Here is a 23,954-nt window from a genome sequence, read left to right on the forward strand (position 1 = left end):
CTACACAGCCGTCAAGCCCACTGGATTCCTGTATCATTCTAAGCTGTATTGCGTAAGCAGCTAGAAAAGGGGGCTGCGACAACCTTCTTTCACTGTTCTGTTCCCGGCTGTGCCACTGACTTGCCTTAGATAAAAAACCTTCCTGTGTCTCATTTGTGCCTGTATGGTTTCTACTTTCCTGTCCCCCCTTATTGGGGGATTGTGAGATTTAATGAATGCCGGTGAAGTGCTTTGAGATCCTCAGATGAAAGGAACTGAAGAAATGCTGTTATATTACTTCATTTTTTACCCTATTAGCATGTTATTCCACAGCCAAATCAGCTCAGGCACACAGTTTGCCAAAGATTTAACACTAATCTTGATCCCTGCACACAATCCTCCTGCTCTAGTACTTTGGTAATCCAAACTGTTTACCTTTTCTATCCTCTGCTGTTTCATAGGTAGAAGGAGGCAGTGGCAATTTCACGTGGACCTCTTCCAATCAGACTGTAGTCACAGTCACCATAAAAGGAGTAGTGACTGCCGGGGTGGTCAGAGGGCAGAGCACAGTACAGGCCAGAGACGTGCAGAACCCCTTCCATTATGGAGAAATAAAGGCAAGTCTTTTCCTCACAAATCTTGCTTCAGTGACAGAGGGGGTTAGGGTGACCAGGTGTCCTGATTTTATAGGGACAGTCCCGATTTTTGGGTCTTTTTCTTTTATAGGCTCCTATTACCCCCCACCCCGTCCCGATTTTTCACATTTGCTGTCTGGTCACCCTAGATGGGGGTTGCTTATCCAGGTTTAGAAATCTAAAACTTGTATCTGAAGAGCAAAGTTGATGATGGGCACCTGCTTAGTAATGTTGGATTTGATTCTCCTCTGACTTACACTGCAGTTCAGCGCTTCAGATGGGTTACTCCTGATACTCACCCCCCAGTGTTGTTGCTGTTTGTTTGTTAAGCACAGACTTCTTATCAACATATTAACAATTGTCTGCTGAGCACAACAATATTAAGATTTATTTGAGTCAGGGTGCCTGGTGTGGTACAGTAACAATAAAATCAGCTGTAACTGAATCTCTTAAACCTGTACAGTGGAATTCTGCCTATACGATTAAGGCTGCAAGTGAAATTCAGCTGCTAAGCCAGAGGTGGCCTCCACTTTTGTGTACTCTGTCTGCCTCTCAGGAGCGATTCTCGGTTTCCTTCTTGAACCCGCGGCACTTTGCAGTGTGACTCGATTCTAACCCTGGGGGATGTAATCCTTCCTACTTTGCTGACTGAGACTCTTGGTCAGTGCAGGTGTATGTCTTGAAATTGACGAAGATGGAGATTTTGCCATTTCATGCAGACATTGAGATTGGCCAAGTTTTGGAAGTTCCACTGATGATGTACCACACTGATAGGGAGACAAGGGAGACCATTGCTTTTACGGACTGCTCCCTCTTAGCCCTGGACATAAGCATGGATAAGCAAGGAGTCTTCATCCTTGCTGAAGAGGGTAAGATAGATGAGCTCCAAATTTGATCACTTTTTAAAATACCTGTTTGCAAAATCCATTTATAATTTATTTCCCAAAGTGTCGTTCTCTGTTTTCCAGTTTGAGTATTGTGTCAACCAGTCACAAGGTCTAGACAGAGGGATAGTCATCCTGTCATAATATCTGGAACTGTATAATTTGATTCTTCCAACAGCTAACGGGGACAGGATGAGTGGAGAGAGGGGGACAGTCTGGGAAACATTTAGGAAAAAATTGGGAAGTCATGGATTCCATTACAGCCGTAACCCTGTGTCTAGACATCAGCCCTGCTCATCGGAGGTGTAGAAAGTGCTGAAAAAATGCTCTCAAATTTACAGGTAATCAGAAACCTGGCCTGACATTCTGCTCCAGTATCCAGTTAGCAGCAAAGTCCTTGGGACACACTTTAGTAACGGCGAGCGTGACAGTGTTCCAGGAGTATTTTGAAACCAGTGCCACATTTGCTGCATATGAGCCTCTCAAGGTGAGGAGGTGCTTCCCTCTCTCTCCTTCCTTCCCTACTATTTGAGTCATTCTTCTGACTTTGCTGTCTTCACATACCCACTGATGGTAATGAGGCAGCAATGCTAGTGCACACTTCCCTTCTGTTGTGGGCTACCTGCCATATTCATGTTGTCATGGAATTGTGGTCAGAAAGAGAGGGTACTTTACCCCTTCCCCATTGAGGGATTTGTGAGGCTTTACTAATTAACATTTGGCAAGTCCCTTGGAGCAGGGAGTTGAAAGCATATCACCCTGAAATGTTGGTATATTTTCTCTGGGAGGAGGAAGTTCCTCCCATACCTCTTTTTCCTTAACATTACACCTGCCCACAGTTGAAACCATATTTTGCAACTACCATGCTCCAGACTCAGAGGATTGAATAAATTCCTTTTGCGAAAAAACCATCAAATATATCTGAGCAGGTCCTCTATTTCAGTAGGGTGTCTTTGTTTTATTTTTGGTGCAGATTATTATATATAGTATTAGTTTTCTTACAGCTAGCTCAGTGTAGTCCAACCCAGATCCAATAGCAAATGGCCTCTTCCTATAATATTGTGCAGTTTCTCAACCTTTTGGGCCTCCATAAGAACATAAGAATGGCCATACTGGGTCAGACCAAAGGTCCATCTAGCCCAGTATCCTGTCTTCCGACAGTGGCCAATGCCAGGTGCCCCAGAGGGAGTGAACAGAACAGGGAATCATCAAGTGATCCATCCCCTGTCGCCCATTCCCAGCTTCTGGCAAACAGAGGTTAGCTGGCTCCACTTAAAGGCCTCTTCCATTGCCAAGTGGTTTAAAGGAGCCTGAATGTAAATGAGAATCAGGCCTATTGGTTGTATTATAGACATTACCTTTTGTATGTCCTTGCTGAGACTGTATATTAAAATAGCAGTGTCTGCTAATTTCTCTTTGTGTGATCAGGCTCTAAACCCAGTGGAGGTGGCGTTGGTGACTTGGCAGTCAGTGAAGCAGATGGTATTTGATGGAGGGCCGGGGCCATGGGTTTTGGAACCATCTCGTTTCTTCTTGGAATTGACTGTGGAGCATGAGGAAAAAATTGAAGTTACACAGGTCCGACTGCCAACTAAAAGGAAACAGAACCAGTACATTTACCGGATTTTGTGCCTGGAGTTGGGGGAGCAGGTAGGAAAAACACTTACATTTTCTGCAATGTAATAACCAGCTGGCAACAGATTGGCCAATATCTCACACGTAAAGCAATGCAGTGTGAAAAAACCATGTTCCATTGCTCGTGACAGGAAAGGTCATGGCTTGCACTAGCACAATCCAACTAAGGGACAGTTTGACTCTTGTGTACCGAAAAATCATTTTAGAAACTCCTACTGTCCACTTCACTGTGGAAATAGAAAAAGGGATAGTGTATTGCTGCATCTGATACTTAAAAGTATTCGGAGCAGAGACGCTTCATTAGTGATGGTGCCTCCCCGGACACTGTGGGCCTCTAGAGATTCTCCCATAGAATGTTTGTTTTTGAGTCTCAGTATTTTTATTTTTTTTATTGACTAGACCTTTATCACAACCCCTGACCCCCAGTATGGTCTTGCTTTTGTTTTCTTTAAATGAACCCATTTTGGGATGCTGTTCAACATGAAATTATGGGTCTAGCTGAAATTGAAAAGCCTGCTGGTTAACTATCTCCCTTACATGTCCTTGAAGGTATTTACACTCCGAGTAGGTAATCAGCCAGGAGTCCTGAACCCTAGTCCTGCCGTGGAAACTGTGCAGGTGACTTTCATTTGTGCTCATCCAGCCAGTATGTCTGTGACTCCAGTGTACAAGGTAGCTGCAGGTGCACAGCCTTGCCCATTGCCTCAGCACAACAAACAGCTGGTAAGACTTTATATGTTTTAAAAAGAGTGAATAACACTCCTTGCCTATAATCATTTGTAGGGTGATTGGAAACCCATGATGTGTGTGGTATGTTTGATGTCCAGATGAAGCTTGTGTAGCATTAACTGATAATTTAATAGCTTTTAGCAGGAAATCTATTATCTGATAATTGAATCACCTCTGTCAAATGAAACTACTTTGATGGTCCCTGCTCAGTTCCTCTGCCCATCAAACTGGCTGAGTAATTATGTCAAATTACTGTGTAATTTGGCAATAACTCATTCTCTGTATAAGAAACCTCCAAAGAGGAATCACAGCATCCTGGGCCCTGTAGTCTCCTTAGGCTGCACCTCTCTTGTTCAGATGAAGATGGCAATGGGCTGCATTGTACAAGGTGGTTTTCCTCTAGAATCAGGCTCCGAGTTACTAATGAGATTGAGTTCTATTATTTTGGGTGTAGATCCCCGTGTCCAGTTTGAGGAATACAGTTTTGGAGTTGGCCGTGTTTGATCAGCACCGGCGGAAGTTTGACAACTTTAGCTCCCTGGTGCTGGAGTGGAAATCAGCCAATGAAAGTCTCGCACACTTTACTGACTCAAAGTCCATGCAGATGGTAGCAAAGGATGATGGGAGTGGACAGACCAGATTGCACGGTACCTGTTCAGTTTTATACACTGAACTCCAATGAAGTTGCACCTGCTTATCCCAGCACTGAATTTAGCTCAAACTCTCTCTCTCCTTCTTCCTAATATAATCTCTATATCTATGCATCACCATGATATCTGTGCTTCACTTTCTTTAATTATTTTGGCTTTATTAATAAAGAATTTAACATAAATTAAGCTCAAACCTCAAGTTTCCTCCCTAGGCTGGGCTCCTCCTAGGTTCTTCCCTAAGGACTGTTCAGCCTACTCGCTAGATCAGAGGTGGGCAAACTATGGCCCAGGGGCCGCATCCGGCCCTCCAGACATTTTAATCCGGCCCTCGAACTCCTGCCGGGGAGCAGGGTCCGGTGCTCCAGCCGGGGAGTGGGGTCAGGGCCTTGGCCCACTCCGCGTGGCTCCCGGAAGCAGCAGCATGCCCCTCTCCAGCTCCTATGCGTAGGGGCAGCCAGGGGGCTCTGCACACTGCCCCTAGTGCTGCCCCCGCAGCTCCCATTGGCCAGGAACCATGGCCAATGGGAGCTGTGGGGCAGTGCCTGCAGACAGGGTGGCACCTGCGGACAGGGCAACGCACAGAGCTGCCTGGCTGCGCCTCCACATAGGAGACGGAGGGGGGGACATGCCGCTGCTTCTGGGAGCTGCTTGAGGTAAGCGCTGCCCGGAGCCTGCCCAGCCCTGATCCCCTCCCAACAAGTCAAACCCCTCAGTCCCAGCCCCTCATCCCCAGAGCCCACACCCCCAGACGGAGCTCTCACTCCCCCACTGCCTCCCAACCCCTTGCCTCAGTCCAGAGCCCCTTCCCGCATCCTGAACTCTTCATTTCTGGCCCCACCCCAGAGCCCACACCCCCAGACGGAGCTCTCACTCCCCCACTGCCTCCCAACCCCTTGCCTCAGTCCAGAGCCCCTTCCTGCACCCTGAACTCTTCATTTCTGGCCCCACCCCAGAGCCCTCACCTCCAGACGGAGCCCTCACCTCATCCTGCACCCAACCTCCAATTTGGTGAGCATTCATGGCCCGCCATACAATTTCCATACCCAGATGTGGCCCTCGGGCCAAAATGTTTGCTCACCCCCACGCTAGATCATTTCTTTAGCGAGCCAGTCCCAGTCCCCTTACGTCTGCAAGTGGAGTAACAAGCCACCTGCCTAAGTGAGTCAGCAGCGCCCACTTAACCCTTTCCCAACAGAATTTCCTCCTGCTTCCAGGGTGGGTGGGGTATGTCAGACAAACACTGCTACATAGCATGGGTAATGGATTATAGATGTGTGTTTTTAAACGTATCACACAAGGGAGCTGTCAAAGAACAATTCAAGCAGATTTCTAACAATTAATTAATTGCTTCCAATTCTTAACACTGAAATTATTGCTCATGAACCTCATTTGCAAATATTGCATCCTACTCACTCTTATTCCTACCTGAAGGTGGAATTGCTGTTTTTGTTTGTTTTCCATCTCGTTTCCAGTGAAATTTCTGCTTTCTGTTGCTTATAGGGCATCAGCTCCTGGAGGTGCACCGCATCAAAGGGACTATTCTGATTGGAGTCAGCTTTGTGAAGTATTCAGAGAGAGGCAGTCCAAGAGTGAGTGGAAGAGGATATTTGGGGCCCGTTTTCAAACCCTTCTGAGATACGCGTAGTATGGGTTGCTTAATCTCTGACTGATCTGTCTAGCAAACTGTTGCAGTCGACTGATAAATTGAGCTGAGTAGGTTAGGATTGTGCAGATAATTTTATTTTCTGGTTTGAATACTGGGTTTTGTCCTCTTTCAAGAGGAAAGTCCTATTTCTGCCATCCTAGCCAGTTAGGAGAAGTGCTAGTGCACTGCTACAGCAATCATCAGTTCCTTCTGCAAAAGAGAAGGTTTGGGGTTTTGTGACTGGAGGGAATACTAATGTAACTTCTCTCTGGTTTTGGTTGCATATTTAGGAAGTATCTAACTTGCCTACCTCCACAGCTGTGGAGTTGTTACTGGTAGAGGATGTGACGGTGGTGCCAGACAATGCCACTATCTATAATCATCCTGCTGTGAAGGTAAGAACATTATTAATATGGCTAAATTATATCACATCAGTCTTTGGTATATTATGCAGCATTTTACCATCAGTAGATGTTTTTTTTTCCCCTCAACTGCCTTCATGAACATTTGGAGGACAGTGAATGTGTGTCCCTGCATAAAGCTCCTGCCCATCTATTGTATAACTGATCATCACTTCATGGAATGATAAACGCTTTGATCTCTCCCTTTCTGCTCAATGAAATGTAAATACAGTGTGTTGTTGGACTGCAAGTGCTGCTTATGTTCAAGGGTAGCAGTGCTTCTGAAAAGAAGGCCACTGTTCCAGATGAGTGTTAAGAGATGATCTGCAAGTATTCTTCATAATACACTTAATGAGGCCTGTCCTGTTTCAGTGAAACCGAAGAGACAGTGCAATTAGTGGAGGAATCACTGTTCATTGCCTTAAGACATCCTTCTGTTGAGTGTCTGTGTAGCACTCCCAGTCCCTGCCCACTGGCCAGTGAGTGATGGGAAATCAATCTTGGGTTTTCCATTTGAAAATCCAAAGCACTAACCCCCAGGCTGGACCATTCACAATTATTTTAATTGGATACATGGTATTAGCTGATGCCCTTGAGCTTCCTTTCTTTGTAAGGTCAGCAGGGTCTCCTTGGGGGAATCATGACTTTGTGTATTAGAGCTGGCTATTCTTGATCACCTCATCGCTTAGGGACAAATTTGAGGTCTTTACTCGGTTTTTACTCATAAGAACCTAACAATGGCCAGACTGGGTCAGACCAGTTTCACAGGGATTGATCAGAACAGGACAATTTATTGAGTGATCCATCCCCTGTCATACAGTCCCAGCTTCTGGCAGTCAGAGGTTTAGGGACATTGGAACATGGGGTTGCGTCCCTGGCCATCTTGACTAATAGCCATTGATGGACCTACCCCTCTGAACTCATATTGTTCTTTTTTTAATCCACTTACGCTTTTGGGCTTCACAACATCCCCTGGCAATGAGTCCCACAAGTTGAGTGTGTGTTATGTGAAGAAGTATTTCCTTATGTTTTTTTAAACACGCTGCCTGTTAATTTCATTGGGTGGCCCCTGGTTCTTGTGTTATGTGAAGGGATAAATAACACTTCCCTCTTCACTTTCCCCACACCGTTCGTGATTTACAGCCCTCTGTCATATGCCATCTTAGTCGTCTCTTCTCTAGGCTGAACAGTCCCAGTCTTTCTAATCTCTCCTCTCCTCAAATGGAAGCTGTTCCATACCCCTAATCGGTTTTGCTGCCCTTCTCTGCACTTTTTCCAATTCAATATTTATTTTCAATTCCAATTATGTGATTTTTGAGATGGGGTGACCAGAACTGCAGGCAGTATTCAAAATGTGAGTGTAACATGGGTTTATATAGTGGCATTATGATATTTTCTGTCTTGGTATTTGTCCCTTTCTTGATGGTGCCTAACATTCTGTCTGTTTTTTTGACTGCTGCTGCAGAGTGAGCAGATTTTCAGAGGACTATCCAGAATGACGCCACGATCTCTTTCTTGAGCAGTAATAGCTAATTTAGACCCCATCATTGTGTATGTATAGTTGGGATTATGTTTTCCAATGTGTATTACTTTGCATTTATCAGCATGGAATTTCATCTGCTATTTTGTTGCCCAGTCACCCAAATTAGTGAGATCCCTTTGTAACTCTTTGCAGTCAGCTCTGGATTTAACTGTGTTTGGTAATTTTTGTATCATCTGCAAACTTGGCCACCTCACTGCTTACCCCTTTTTCCAGATCATTTATGAATATGTTGAATAGCACTTGTCCAAGTACTGATCCTGGGAGGACCCTGCTATTTACCTCTGTCCACTGTGAAAACTGACCATTTATTCCTAACCTTTATTTCCTATCTTGTAACCAGTTACTGATCAGACCACCTTTCTTATCTCATGACTGTGTGTTTTGCTTAAGAGCCTTTGGCGAGGACCTTGTCAAAGGCTTTATGAAAGTCCAAGTTCATTATATCAACTAGATCACCCTTGTCCATATGTTTGTTTGACCCCTCAAAGAATTCTAATAGAGTGGTGAGGCATGATTTCCCTTTACAGAAGCTGTGTTGACTCTTCCCCAACAAATCATGTTCATCTGTGTGTCTGATGATTCTGTTCTTCACTACAGTTTCAACCAATTTCCCTGGTACTGAAGTTAGGCTCACTGGCCTGTAATTGCCAGGATCATTTCTGGAGGCTTTTTTAAAAAGTCAGTGTTACATTAGCTAACCTCCAGTCATCTGGTAAAGAGGTTGATTTAAGCAGTAAGTTACTGGTTCTAATGTACGTAAAAGAAATTTTGCTGTTAGTTTTTGTGTCTTTTTTGCTAATTTCTCTTCAAATTCTTTTTTGGCCTGCCTAAGTATTTCTTTACACTTGATGTGCCAGAATGTATGTTCCTTTCTGTTTTCCTCAGTAGGCTTTGACTTCCAATTTTTAAAAGAAGTCTTTTTGTCTCTAATCCCTTCTTTTACTCTGCTGTTTAGCCATGGTGGCGTTTTTTTGGTCTTCTTACTGTTTTGTTTTGGTTTTAGTTGGGGTATACCTATAATTTGAGCCTTTATTACAGTGTTTTGAAAATGTTTCATGCAGCTTGCAATTTTCAATTCTTTCTTGGGCTAGAACTCCCTGTGGAGACTGAGTAAAAGCTGAGTAAGGACTGCAGGATTTAAACCCCTAAGTCAGTGAGCCAGCACTCTGAGTTGGCAGAGGAGTGAGTGCCCTGGGATTTTACTCATTTTTCTGTACCGTTCTAGGAAATATTTGATCTAGTGGAAGGATCTGGGTACTTCTTGGTCAACAGCAGCAAAGAGGAGATTGTAAACACTACATACCTGGAAGCAGAGAGTGCCATCGAGGTGAGCACATTCAAGATGTTTTCCCCTGGAGAAAAGCCTGGGTTCAAAATCTCAGTGAGATTCACCCTCCTGGAAAGAAATAGATATTTTTTCTTACTTTCCATCTCTCATTTCTTTTTACCTTCAGAACTGTTTGTGCAGTTCACTTTAACACACTGGATTACTTTGCCAGCAAGTGTGTAAAGTGAGCCAGATATTTGTTAGACTAGATTTCTTAATAAGAGAAAACATTATAATAGTGGATTAAAGTATGCCTGTCACCAAATGGTACAAAATACACTGTATCAGCTACTGTGTATAGATTTTATTTACCTTTTGGGTTTTATTGTACATTTAGGGAGTTGGCTGACTTCCAGATCCTGTATAGGGTGACACTTTCAACCATTATAGTTGCTCAATCAAAATTAATTATCTCCTGTAGTTTTCCTTACTGCTATTTCCTGTAACAGTAAATATAATACAATATACTATTTGGTGCTAATGGGCCCAGAAGCATGAGTGAGCAGCAGTGTCAGAAATCAAACTTGAGTCAGCTTTGCTTTCCTGTAGAGAGAAATTTAGCCTGAATATCAGGAAGAAACATCCTGACTGTGTGACCTTATGGACTGTTGAATAATTTCCAGGAAAAGTGGTGAAAACATCATGAGTTGAGACATTTAAAACTAGACTGGACAATGCTCTAGGAACTGTGCTATAGGAACAGTCCTGTGATGGCTTCTGGTTGACCCTAACAGAGCTTTTCCTCTTTTGTTTACCTGGTTGTTTGAACAATGATTTTTCAGCAGAATGCTAGACTTGGTTACTTTTACAAGTTAGCTTTAGCTTTTGGGTGACAGATGCAAATTAAATCAGTATCCACTGCAGATAGTATGGCTGATACCTCCTCACTTTCCTTGTAGATCATCCCTTTTCATCCTGGATCTCTAACCTTGGAGGTCTACGATCTCTGTCTGGCATTTCTGGGACCAGCTACAGTCTATATACATGTGTCCGATATGCATGAGTTGGAGGTGGATCTCATTGATAAGGTGAGACAATCTTAGGGAAACTCAAATGTCTGTAAAAAACCTAGCCTGGTGGGATGTGATCTTTTTTTTTTGTTCTTATTTCTGTTCACACTTTATTTTGTTGTTTTGTTTTGTTTTTTCATTGTATGGAGCCATCTATGAAATAATTTTCCTTTCAAAAGATATTGTTTTATTTTCACACTGTTAGAAAAATCTGTGTGAATGTATCTTTTTAAATACAAGAGACATTGTCAATGTGGCAGCCTTTCACCGAGGCATCCAAAAACAGGATTCTTGGCTATTCCAATATGCTATTGGCTCCCAAGGACAAAATATGTGACTGAGCAACATGCATTCATACACCCGCCATCATGAAGAAACTCATTTCTCTCTAGGTTGCTTAGTAAAGAAGATAGACACTTAACTATGGTGGGTGGTGGTTTTGAGAGTTTGAGGCTTCAAAAATATGTGAGTTACACGTTGGTTCTATAATTCTTACAATTCTTTCTTCAAATCTTGTGGAGCAGAGATATTTCACATGAGCCACATAGCTGGGCTTGGTGCAAGATTTGTACACAGGACTGCAAGAGAAGTCGTGTTTTTCCTTCAGTACTTGGTTAGACACTACCCACTCCTGCCCTAGTATCTACTCTTCTCTTCCTCCCTGGGGGAGTAAGCAACTTCTTCTGGAACTGAGCTGCAAGGGGCTTATGTTGAAGATTGAGTGCTATGTCTTAGCTAGGTGATAAACCATGACATCTTGCATCCACTTCAGAGGTTTGTTTTTGGCAGTAAATCATACCGCTGTAGAAGGACCAGGCCAGTCTTTTGGGTTTTTTTTTCTTCACATTTTATTAATATGAAATCTTAATTTACCTGGGTTAAAAAATGTATTTAAGGCCATTCAGTGTCCCAACAATAGTGTCACTCGCTACACAATGGGAGACCCAGTGTGAATCCCTGCCTCATACTGTTGGGGCTGCCATACATTCTGGCAGCCCCATAGCACCTCTTAGAAGAGATGAGCCTCTAATTTTAACAGCAACAACTCTATATTTCTGATTGAAGAAGTGACACTGAAAGAAGAGGGAGCCTGCCTGCATCCTCTTGAATGTCCTGCCCATGTGAGTATCTCTCTGCAGGTAGGAAGGAGACCTTAAGAGAGGTAAGGTGGGTGGTGTCCTTTTGCAGCCCGTCCAAGGTTAGGGATAGGTACAGAAACCCCGCCAAAAATTGTAAAAGTGCTCTTTTTACCTAGATCGAGATTGGCAAGTCTGTCCTAGTCAGCGTGCGAGTCCTTGGTTTTCATCGACATCCATTCAGGAGTAAATATTTCAAGTACATGAAGCTCAAACTGCAGGCAGCATCTGCTATTGTTACACTTGTGTGAGTAATACAGTAGGCAGGTTGGTGCATTTCCACCTCAAGTAGCAGCTGAGAATATCCATCCTCTACTGCAAAATAGAACTGATTACTACAGAGCAAAATCCAGCACCCTATCCATCTCCTGGCTAAAGGAGTGTTGTGGTGACTAGATGTCCAAACTCCTTCATTCTGTCCCCAGTCATGTCACTGTCTCAGCGTTGTGTTCTTGGGAAAGTCACTTCACCTCCCCATGTCTAAGGTTTAATCTTCTGTAAAGTGGGGATCATACATAAGTACCTCATAGGGTAGGTTGCCAGGCTTAATTCATATTTGTAAACTTCTCAGTGTAGATCCCCAATAAAAAGCGATGCAGAAGGCAAAATGTTATCTCCATTCCCATCACTCGGCTTTCTACACTGCCACAGAATCCCCTTGCCACAGAAAAAGATAGCTGTGTATTAAATATGTTTACATTGTTTATTTCTGGCATGGTTAGTCCATAAATGTATAGATCTTTTGATTGAAATAGTTTTCCTTGGAATCTCTGTATTCTCTTAATACTGTACTGCTTGCTTACTGTGGAGTTAGATGAAAATATATGTACTTACTTACAAATATCTTAGTATTCAGCAATGATGTCAGAGAAAATGGATTATATAACTTAAACCTTGCCACAGCATGACAAAAATTTTGTGTGCATGAGGAAAGAGACATTAATTTCCCTGGAAAATATAGATTCCAGAACATTAACATGATTGAACACAGCCACAGACATTCTCACAACTATCACAGATTGTGAATTCTGCCACTCAGAGCTTTGTGTAACATAAGTCTAGGACTGTGTTGGCTGTCTAGAAACACAAACCTCAGTATGAGACTCATTTTAAACTCATCAACTAGTTAAAGGCATTTTCTGTCCCCAGCATCATATGATTTTAATGCAAGCTGGGAAACGTGAAATAACTGTTAAGTATCTTTGCAGGCTAATGGAGGAAGTGGGTGAATACTCTGAAGTCTATGTACTCCGAGCTGTCGCAATAGGCCAGACAACTTTGGTGGCTACAGCCTGGGACAAGATGGGAAGAAAAATCACGTCTGCTCCTCGGAAGGTTGAAGTAAGAATGCTCACCATTTGTGCCTGCCTACCTTCAGGTGTTTCTCCCTTGGTGTAGAATCATTTCCTTCAAAGTGCAGTGAAAAAAACACTTGGATAATGTTGGCCTGAAAAGCTTGGAGTTTAGATGGGTTTGACAGTCATAAAAGAATGGAAAGATCTTACAAGAAATCACAGATTTCCTGTAAGGGCAACTTGCTGCTATTTGTATATTTTACCAAATTATCCCATTTTCCTTGTAAAAATCTGTGTAGTCCTGATGTTTATAAAACAGAGGGTGTTTGCTAACTGGGAGTCCCATTCTCTGTTATAGAGATCTCAAAAGGATGTGGCATAATCAGTTTAGAGAAATGCACATGTGATTTATTTTTTATGCTGTAGCAAAGAATTCAGATTCTGAGCTACCATCAGTCTCATTGGTCTCTAAAGTATAGGTAATTTTAGCTCTTGTGAGTTTTTTTTGTTGGCAGCGGTGGTAGAATTTCTTTGGCACTTCAAGACTAAGTGCAGACTGGCCTGGTGCCCGGTAGTGCACCACTAAGCAAGGAGTATTTTTAATATTAACAGTTTGTCTTTTTAAAAAGAAATCCTGCAGCAGAAAAGTTTCTCCCTCCTTTTCCCTTTGCCAGGTCTTTCCTCCGTTCAAACTCATCCCTGAGGAAATGACCCTCATTCCACACAACATGAGGCAGGTGAGCTTTAAAGTATATTAGTTCTTCCAGAGACAAACGAGACTTACCCAATCCCCTTTCCCTCTTCCTTCCTTCCTTCCTCTCCCTCCCCCTGCCATATTAAAATTGTAAAAAATGTCTGATAGAACAGGTGGTAAAGGCTCTATATCCTATTACTAGTCCTATTTCTGTTTCCTACTTTGCTACCTCTTCCTCACTTAACCTTCCCCACTCTTTCCTAAGCAGTAGAAGTCAAAATTACATCAGGTATGTTTGGCCTTCTCTTCCCCTCCCTCTCAGACTCTCACCTCCAGATCATTTCCAGGCTAGCTTCTCCTGTTCCTTTGAATTTTTTGCACTGTGAGGTGTATCTGATGCATTCACTTGAGAAGCTGGGGAAGAGACACTGCGTTGTTTGTTTCCAGTATGTGATACACTTTCTGTTTGTGGACAAGGAAAAGCGCAGATTTGGCATGTGGTTCAGTTGAGTTTACCTCATTTTCTGAGGCTACAGTTTCCTGTTGTTTAAATATATTGCAGGTGATGTCAGAAGGTGGCCCACAGCCACAGTCCATCATTCACTTCTCTATCAGTAACCAGACTGTGGCTGTAGTTAACAGGCTGGGCCAGGTGATGGCTAAGGCAGTTGGAACAGCTATAATACAGGGTACCATTCAGGCGGTCAGTGAAGACACAGGAAAAGTAATAGTTTTCTCAAAGGTATCTTCCTATTTTGTTTTGTAATTCCTCATTTGTTTCTCTGATTTATTTCCGTTGCACTGGCCTCTGCTGAGGAAGCACATCTGCAGGTGGGTTTGGGCATCTCAGTGGATCTGATCCTGAAATCCCTGGTTGGACAAAACTCCCATCATCCCCAAGATCCCATGCTATATGCATGCCATGCCTAGACAGAAGTAAAGGTTACTGTAGGTGCATTGTTCTTTGGTTTTATATTTGAAATGAGAGGTAAGGCCTTTGCCTGTTGGAGGGAGAAATGACTGAGTAAGTGGCATCAGCTCCTACATCTCTGTGTTTCTTGCTTTTTTTTTGTACCCTCAGTGGGAAGTGCATTGTTGAAACAAAATACATGTTTAATTCATGGGAGAAAGCATCAAACAGCTCTATGCCAACCAGAAACTTTCCCTGCTTGGCTAGCAAATAAGCTTCTGCAGCCTCTATGTTGGTGGCCATAGTGCCATGTTTGTTTAATGTCCTTCAGGGATTTCACTTCTACAATTCTGCTAACCTCTGGGACTGCATGCAAAGCTAGTTCTCCTTTAACGCTACCAGCTGAGCCCCTAACCAGCCTACGCACTGTTTGTTTTGATGGTAGGTCCCCAGTCTCCTTCCTCAGATTGTCTGTTTTACTCATATATCTCAAAGCACGTTATTTGTCTTATATTGCAGGGTCAAGTGGAATTGGAAGTAGTTCAGCTGAGAGCAGTAAGAATTCATGCACCTGCCACTAGGCTTATAACAGCCACCAAGGTTAGTTCTGTAACTAATATCGGAAACCACAGTGACCTGCAAGTAGTGAATGACTTTCTAGCTCTAGCTGGAGTTTGTGATTGCAGGTATAAATCCCAGCAGTGCTGAAAATCCTGAGATCAGATTTACTAAAGTGATGTAGTAACTGAAAACGGACTTCTTTAGTCATCTAGGCCAGTAACTTCCACCCTTCACAAGCAAATGTCACCAGTTTACCAAATGGAGACTTTAGCTGACTCCTGTTCTACTGGGCGTGCTCAAACCTGGATTGCTCCAAACCCCATTCTCACAGTGATAAGCAACCTAAGTCCCACGGTGGGTTAGAGCTCTGTGCTCCACTGAATGGGATCTGGGAAAGGACAGTGCACTAGGGCCCAGCAGAGACTTATCATTAAGGTGGGGAGAGGGAGCCTGGAATCTCAGTCACAAATGCCTCAAGAAACAGTGCTAGCGGAGAATCATGCATCTAGTCCACTGTTGTAAGATTGTTTTTTTATACTTTCTCATACTTGGAATTTAGAAGGGCTCTCAAATGCTTTGTGTGTATAACCGAGAAAGAAGTTATATGCAGAACAGCATGGAATGTACACTGAAAAGGTGAACTGCTTGGTTGCTGCCGAAGATCTGAGTATCTCCAGGTAGAATATGCTTGCTCTATTTGCCATACACAGCTCCTCCCACCAGTGCAGGGAGTGGGGGACTGAGTTTGGGTCTTCTGCACACAAGTCTGTGCCACTGTAGGAAGGGGTTGTGATATTTTCTCTACGGCCAGGCATTTAGCAAGGTTGTTTGTATGTTTTACAGTAATGTTAAGGGACTTCAGAGAATATGCTATTGGTAACAAATTCATGACACATACTACAAACGCTAACTATTTTTGAAGAGTTTACAATTAATTCCTTGTATCACCATGCTGGTAACTCCTCATAGTCTGTGTCCTATTAATTTATTTGTCTCGCTGTTCATAAGAACGGCCATACTGAGTCAGACCAGTGGTCCATGTAGACCAGTGTTCCAGCAGTGGCTGGTGCCAAATGCTTCAGAGAGAATGAACAGAACACGGCAATTATTGAGTGATCCATCCCAGGTCATCCAGTTCCAGCTTCTGGCAGTCAGAGGTTTAGGGACGCCAGAGCATGGGATTGCACCCCTGACCATCTTGGCTAACAGCCATTGATGGATCTATCCCCATGAACTTATCTAATTATTTTTTGAACTCAGTTATAGTCTTGGCCTTCACAACATCCCCTGGCAATGAGTTCCACAGGTTGGCAATGCGTTGTGTGAAGAAGCACTTCCTGGTGTGCGTCTTAAACCCGCTGCCTATTAACTTCACTGGGTGACCGCTGGTTTTTGTGTTATGCGAAGGGGTAAATAACACTTCCCTAGTCACTTTCTCCACACCAGTCATGATTTTATAGACCTTTATCATATCCCCCCCCCCCCCTTAGTCGGCTCTTTTCTAAGCTGAACAGTCCCAGTTTTTTTAATCTCTCCTCGTATGGAAGCTGTTCCATACAGAATTACACTTAGACGCCCAGACTGTAATGTAGGAACATCAGCAGTGCCCTGAGTTCCCATGGTGATGGTATTTTTACTTTGCAGATGCCTGTTTATGTCATGGGGCTGACCAGCACTCTGACTCCCTTTTCCTTTGGTAATGCCAACCCAGGGCTGATATTCCGTTGGTCAATGAGTAAACGGGATGTTCTGGACCTTCTCCCCCGACACTCAGAGGTATGGAGCTGTCCACAAGAACGCGATTAAAGCCCACTGCATGGCAGGTGGTGGCTAAAGGCATCAGGGGTAAGGCAAGCTGCATTAGAATTCCTTGCCGGGCAGATTAGCACTGCTTTGCAGACCATATGGCTTGAGTGCCAGGATCCCTGTCACCCTGGCTTCATAAATTAAGACACCAAGTGACCTCCCCTTCCTCCTCCTGGTCCTTCCTTGAAACAGACAAAGCCTTTCACAAAGTCTTCTGCACAAGCCTTTGAACAGTGACCTCTGCAGTGACATTGCCTTAAACTTCCTTATACGATGTCTGCTGTGTGCATGTTTCAGATTGTGAACTCCTCGGGGCAGGGACTGTCTTTAGCAGTCTCCTTGTTCAAGCAGAGCCAGCTGGAGCTGCACTGAGCTGGATGCTGATCTTTGTATATCCTAAGAGGAACAGTACTAGGCTCTTGAGGGAGTTGCTCATTAACCATTCTGCCTAGAGGCAATTAACTTATAATAGCATCTCTCATCATAAAGAAGAAAATCCAATGAAAAAATGACCTCTTGAACCCCACAGATGGCATCGTTCTGCATTTTTCCTTTACTATAAATGAACAGTTGATCAGAAAGGCCTGAGCAGCCTGTAATGACAACCCTACCATCTCTGTCAGATTTCCCTGCAGGTTGTACCTGAGAATAACTTTGCTATGGTTGTACATACTAAGGCAGCTGGGAGAACCAGTATTAAAGTGACAGTGCAATGTCTGAATGTATCCGCTGGTCAGTTTGAAGGAAACCTGGCTGAACTCTCAGACGAAGTACAAATATTGGTAAGTTCCCTTGGTCACACCAAATGGGATCTCTTACTTTCATGGGAAGAGGTAGAAGACAGGATTTCATATCTGAAGCAAGCAAGGAGGAAAACAGAAATGAAGCCTAGGCAAGATACCAAGTCAGGCTGGCAGGTGTGCCATGGATAGGTGTATGCTGTTATCTGTGCATGGACAGGTGCATCACAAAAGATGTATTGTGGTCACAGTGTGCACAGAGATGTTTAATCCCTTCTCTGCATGTCTCTGTATTTCTTGCTAACTGATACTCCTGGCTAGTGGTGACTTCGTTCATGCTGCCCATGGGGTGAATATAGATTGTGTGTAACTCCAGCACCCCCCTGGCTGCAGTGTTGTTTCTGCTGCAAAGCAAGGGAGAGTTCTGTTAATGAGCTGGCCTGCCCACACTAAATGTCCAGCCCACACTTTTGATATGGATTTTGTGGATTTTCATTTAGATTTGCCTCTTGAAGCCTTTGAAATAGAAATCATCACCCCCTGCACAGCGGCAGTTTCAGTGACTGCTCTTGAGCCTGGAGCCAAACAGAATTGGCATTTTCAGAATAAAAGCAAATATCAGTCAGTAAGCAGGAGAAGGTTCCTCATTTCCATGCAATGTGAAGAGCTTTAACCATACAGCTCCCATAACAGCTGCTGGAAATGCATGTTGAATGCTTAGTTGTTTCTTTCAGGACTTTCTTACTATGTTCTGTATTTGTGTATTCCTTGTGTGAAGAGGTTCCCAACAGTACAAGTGCCTTTCTCTGCTGATGAGCGCTGTGCATTGCTATCCAGGCAGCCATTATCATTTCCACCATCCTATTGAGGGGCTTTCTTCTGGTTTCTTATTGACCAGCCTACATGGAAACATAGGATTTGTCATCCTGGATCATGTTATTGGTCAACTGACTTCTGTATTCCGTCTTTGGCAGTGACTAATACCTGATGCTCTAGGAGTAAGAAGGGAGGGAAAAAATCCATATGTTCCAGTCCTATTATTCTCTCCCATACATATGGATGGTGGTGGATTCTGTCGGACAGCAATCAGCTTGCATTCGCAAACTGAAAACGTGTTAATCCCTACTATGTCACCTATAAAGTTATTGATAGAAAATTATCCAATCTCTTCATTTTAGTCACAACATCTAATCTCTGATCCCCTGTGGGAAGGAGTTCCACAGGATGATCACATGCTGTATGAAAAAGCATTTTCGTTCATTGGTTGGTTCTAAAAGTACCTGCTATTTAATTTAACCCAGATGTATTTTTCTGAATTTCTCTTTATAAAGTGATTTGTTCTGTTCCTACAGGTGTTCGATAAGCTTCTACTTTTCTCTCCAGAGTGCCCTGCAGAGCAGATTCTGATGTCCACAAACTCACAGCTCAAGCTGTATACAAACAGGTAAACAAAGAAAAGACATTCCATTCTGAACCCAGGAAATATCGGAGAGAGAAACAGTTTATAGCAGGGGGGCACAACCTATGTCCCGTGTGTCATATGTGACCCACCAGAGCATTTCATAAAGCCCATAGCCTGCTTCAACACAAAATACTAACAGCTGATTCATTAGCATTTTGTCATCATGTTTACATCATTTAGTTTACACAATTGTGTAAACAGACAATACTGGACATAGGTTGTTTCTATCTAAATACATACGAAACAAGCTGAATTTAAAAGATAAATCAATACAGGTGACATTATTAAAATAATAGAATATCAGGGTTGGAAGGGACCTCAGGAGGTATCAGGTCCACCTCCCAAAATATGTAGAATCTGTTTGGCCCACACAAGGTTTATGTGGCCCTCCTGTGTAATAAGGTTGGGCACCACCAGTTTACAGCATGTGTTCTTCCTTTCAATCCAGGGAGCTGTCCGTCTCTCTGCAGTGCAGTCAACTTTTTATCTTCTTTCCAAGAGCTGCACAGACTTGCAGAATTCTGTTGCATGGGAGACCACTTTTGGGCATGCTCAGTCTCTGAAATTGCCTGAACGTTAGTCTTTAAAGCCATACCTAGTGCATATTAAATGAAACTCAGGCCTGCCACAGAAGGGCTGAAGTGAAATGTAAGTGTTCCGCAGGCCGCGTGCTATCCCCCAGCACAGGGATGAATTTTATCCAATGAGGATTGAGACCAGGCTGAGCTCTACCCTAAGTGCAAGAAATGAACTGTTGGATAACTGCAAATGCTTGTCTCTGGGGTGGTGGTTTTTGTGGTTCTTAGATTATGCACATTCCCAGAAATGTTCTTTTCTGTTGGGAATATAATATGCACTTTTCTGAGGGGTATCCTCTGGTACCCTACCACCCTCAAATGTGCAACATATCTGAGTGACCCTGAGCAGAGCTGGGTCTGACCATCTGGAGAAAATTGTGCCTTCCTCCTGCTCTCAGTCTGTCAACATAGGGAATGAGATGGAGTTTGGGGCCCAAACTCTGATCTCTTGTGAATGAGCGGGTGGTGCTGTCGCTGAACCACTGGCTCAGCACTTTCATGCCTCATTTAAATAATAATCAAATACGTTAAGCTGTGAACTGGAAGAGCTTGGAGGCACACTGTCCTGGGGGAGTTTTGAAATTGCTGGATACATGGCTTGTCTGAGAAAAGTCCTTCTTGCTGAGGTTTCTCATAGCTTCACTGCCCTCCATTTAGACCCCAATTTTCAGCCTGGTAGAGTGTAACCGAGGGTTTGTTCACTCTGTTTTTGACCTAGGGACGGGGCAGCGATTGTGAGCTCTCAGATCCTGCAGTGTTTCCCCAACTCTTCTGTCATTGAGGAGCATGGCCAGGGGCTCCTGAGAGCAGGGGCTGTAACAGGCACTGCAGTGCTAGAAGTAACTTCTCTAGAACACTTTGGAGTCAACCAGACAGTCATAACTGGGGTCCGGGTAAGACATTGCCAGTACTGTTGCAAGTAAAGGAAATAGCACCAGTGTCTGATTTTTCAAATCAGTAAAACCTGCTGATGCCGAGAGATCATGTACTATTCGTTGTATCGGGATCAGTGTCTCGGAGGGGCGAGTAAGGTCCCCTGGTTTGTGATCTCCAGGGTTCCGCCTCAGCTCTGCCCCTGACTCAGTGTGACCTTGGAGGCCAGTCACATCACTTCTTTGAGCCTTAATTTACCCATCTGAAAAATGGGGGATGATAATGTGTTGTGAGGTTTCATGTTTGTAAATCACCCCATTGTGTGAAAGGCCCCACAGAAGTGCAAAGTATCTTTATCTGTTACTTCATTTTTTACAGCTTAAAATAAGGGGCTAAGAAACAATGCCGATCTTCTCACCATAAATACTGTATGCTTTTGAATTGATTCATGTGCTATTGATAATTTAAGGGCAATCTTAAATGTTATTTGAGTGATGGGAGACCAAGCAAAACCTAGGTGCTGCAGGAAGAGATATCGATGGTTCAGTAGGTGGCGCTCTTCCTTCTGAAGTAGTTATGTACCATTGTACATTTGTACAAAATAAGTGGATCTGTTTCAGTGGGAAAGACATACATTGAATGTATTTTTTTTAAAGCAAACCAAAGGAAGCATTGTCTCTTACAGGTGGCTCCAGTGTCATACCTGAGGATAAGCACTAGTCCCCAACTCTACACCATTAGCGGCACATCTCTGATGGCATTTCCTCTGGGGATGGCTCTTACTCTCACAGTCCAGTTCTATGACAATATTGGGGAAAAATTCCATGCCCAGAACACCCAGCTTTACCTGGCTTTGAACAGGTACAGTCCTGAGGAGGTCGGTACATAGCTGACTAGGGTAACTAAAACTCACAAGTAAAACTTTAGCATTACAAGTGGTGGGAGAGGTGAAAGGTTCTGTATTTCAGGGCTAAAACAGATTTGAAGGGAGCTCTTCAGAAGTGAAAAGCTGGTTCACGGACTCTCTGGGCTATGTTAGCCATGGGGTTTTTATACTTATCTCTTCTGGGCATCCGAAGCTCTGCTCGTTTTCTTTTGACTGGGGCTTGTTTGCTTTCAGAGATGACCTGCTGCTAATCAGACCTGGGAGTAAGAATTACACATACATTGCTCAGGCTGTGAACAGAGGAGTGACACTGCTGGGAATCTGGGATGAGAAGCACCCAGGCATGGCTGATTATATCCATGTGCCCGTGGAGCATGTCATTGAGCCAGACCTCTCAAAGCCCATTGCAGTAGGAGATGTGATCTGTTTCAGCACTCCCCTTGTAAACCATGAAGGTTTGTGTGTTGTTTTTCTGCTCCTGGTGTCATCTCTATCTATTGTGGTGTTAACATGACCTGTTCCGGTCACCATGTTAGATCTCACAAGCTAAGCAGAGCTAGGCAGCCCATACTTGAATGAGAGACCACTAAGGGACAATGGAGCGGTGCTGGGGATTTAACGGGGGACCATCTTCCCCAGAGTCAGAACTGAACTGGTGTCCCAGCATGGAGTTAGGGTTCCCTGCGCAGCTGAAGGTATTGACTTGAAGGCAACATAAACTGTGGCTGTGGGAGGGGTGTTCACTCGAGTGTCCTGGCCCAATTCTATTCCAGACACATTCCACTTTCATAAAGTCGTCCGATTTCAAGTTGGTACGGCTTCTAATTTCTCCATTAACTCTGTGACAGACAGGATAAGGGCCAGTGTAAAATGCGTAACTGCTTAGCGATGGGAGTTTGAATGCTGATTGGCATTAAGGAGTTAATATCGGACATGTGAAAATGCTCTCAGCTTTAGCTTGCCATACCAGGAAGAGCCTGTTTAGCTTATTTTGGCATCCACTAGTAAGAAGGAGGAGATGAAGCATGTTGCACGGCTCTGGCTTTGGCTCCGCTGCACGTGGGGAAAGCGGTGTTGGCATGACTTCTGCACTAGGTTCCTTTCTGGGTTTGAGCACAAAGGGGGCTCTGTTGGGTCTGGTGGAAATCCTGTTCCTACAAGAGCCTAGCTTAATGCAGTGAAGTGCTGCCAGTGGCAATTCCTGTCTAGCCCAGAACCAGAAAGTGTCAGCTTTAGTGGGTCCTCAAGAGAGAGTATCTGCTTCTTACTGTCTAATGACAAAGGGCCTAACACCTACATTGGCTTTGTTATGAATTTACACCAGTACAAGTAAAAGGAATATCAGGCCTATCTCCTCCCTTCTCCAGTGCTCTAGGACAGTGATTCTCAACCAGGGGTCTGGGGCCCCCGGGGGACTGTGAGCAGGTTTCAGGGGGTCTGCCAAGCATTAGACTCGCTGGGGCCCTTGGCAGAAAGCTGAAGCCCCACCGCATGTGGCTGAAGCCCAAGGCCCTGAGCCCCACCACCCAGGGCTGAAGCCAAAGCCTGAGCAGCTTAGCTTCATGTGGGGCCCCTGTGGCATGGGGCCCTGGGCAACTGCCCTGCTTGCTACCCCCTAATGCCAGCCCTGGTTTTTATATGCAGAAAACTAGTAGTTATGCCACAGGTGGGCCATAGAGTTTTTATAGCATGTTGGGAGGAGAGAGGGGAAAACTCAGAAAGAAAAAGGTTGAGAACCGCTGCTCTAGGATTCAAGTGTGGGCTCAACCTTGCTGTCCCTGACCTTGAGTGTTTTGCGTCCTTTCATTCCAGGGCTGCTATTTTCCTCTTTTTTCCTCACTCACCAGTGGGGCACTTCACAGCCATCCAAGAGGGCAGGCTGCACAGGGGCTACTGACGGGTTCTGCAGCTGCATTAGAACACTCAATACAGAATAGTCAGTGCTCCTGCAGCTCCAGTTTTATTACTGTCTTCTCATCACGGCACAGTAAATTAGGCTTTGACAGTGTCTTAGGAACAAAAGGTAGCCAGGAATGCCAAACCCTTGCCTTCATCCTATAAAACCTTATCTGAGCATTCTCTTGACTCAGTGACCCTAAAAATTAACCTGCAGCCTTATGGTTCTATTTTATTCATGTAAATATGATTTACAGACTGCCTTTGCAATCAAGCAGACAGTCAGCTTGGTGTATTCCACTGGGTGGAGGGCATTTGTGTAGCGTGGCTATTTGAAAGGTTCACTTTGAGCTCTAAAAAGACTTGTGAGTGTGGCCTACACTGTATGAACTCTGTGAACGTGCTATAGGGGAAGTGACGTCCGAAACCTATTCCCAGCACATTCAGTGATTCCTTTCATGAAGTGGAGACTGACTTGGCGTTTATAGGTGAACCTGGGCTGTGGCAAGTCTCCCCCACTGGCATTCTTGAGACAGACCCTTTGAGTGGAGCAGCATTTGTGAAGAATGCTGGGACAGCTACAATCTTCCATGACATCCCAGGGATAGTGAGAACATACAGAGAGGTATTTATTGCTACACTCTTCTGTAGGAGAGACCAGCTTACTACTGCTTGTGCC

General features: G+C 44.1%; 1 protein-coding gene across 11 annotated transcripts in view; it reads left to right on the forward strand.

Annotated features, from left to right (window-relative positions):
- Positions 1-23,954, forward strand: part of NUP210L (nucleoporin 210 like) — a 44,561-nt gene that overhangs the window by 13,428 nt on the left and 7,179 nt on the right. For all 11 annotated transcript variants that reach the window (XR_005591095.1, XR_005591097.1, XR_005591096.1 and 8 more), the window contains 22 exons: positions 441-596; positions 1,285-1,483; positions 1,840-1,985; positions 2,927-3,148; positions 3,683-3,856; positions 4,317-4,509; positions 6,013-6,101; positions 6,448-6,552; positions 9,327-9,428; positions 10,328-10,456; positions 11,694-11,821; positions 12,783-12,915; positions 13,544-13,606; positions 14,126-14,305; positions 14,993-15,073; positions 16,679-16,810; positions 17,464-17,622; positions 18,933-19,024; positions 20,339-20,513; positions 21,179-21,354; positions 21,614-21,834; positions 23,764-23,900. Coding sequence is in view for 8 of the 11 variants with exons in the window: in XM_039513359.1 (XP_039369293.1) it covers positions 441-596; positions 1,285-1,483; positions 1,840-1,985; positions 2,927-3,148; positions 3,683-3,856; positions 4,317-4,509; positions 6,013-6,101; positions 6,448-6,552; positions 9,327-9,428; positions 10,328-10,456; positions 11,694-11,821; positions 12,783-12,915; positions 13,544-13,606; positions 14,126-14,305; positions 14,993-15,073; positions 16,679-16,810; positions 17,464-17,622; positions 18,933-19,024; positions 20,339-20,513; positions 21,179-21,354; positions 21,614-21,834; positions 23,764-23,900 (3,192 nt within the window). In the remaining 3 variants the exon portion in view is untranslated. The remainder of the gene's footprint in view (positions 1-440; positions 597-1,284; positions 1,484-1,839; positions 1,986-2,926; positions 3,149-3,682; positions 3,857-4,316; positions 4,510-6,012; positions 6,102-6,447; positions 6,553-9,326; positions 9,429-10,327; positions 10,457-11,693; positions 11,822-12,782; positions 12,916-13,543; positions 13,607-14,125; positions 14,306-14,992; positions 15,074-16,678; positions 16,811-17,463; positions 17,623-18,932; positions 19,025-20,338; positions 20,514-21,178; positions 21,355-21,613; positions 21,835-23,763; positions 23,901-23,954) is intronic.

This window comes from Mauremys reevesii, linkage group 24, assembly GCF_016161935.1.
Source record: "Mauremys reevesii isolate NIE-2019 linkage group 24, ASM1616193v1, whole genome shotgun sequence".
NCBI classification, from domain to species: domain Eukaryota; kingdom Metazoa; phylum Chordata; order Testudines; family Geoemydidae; genus Mauremys; species Mauremys reevesii.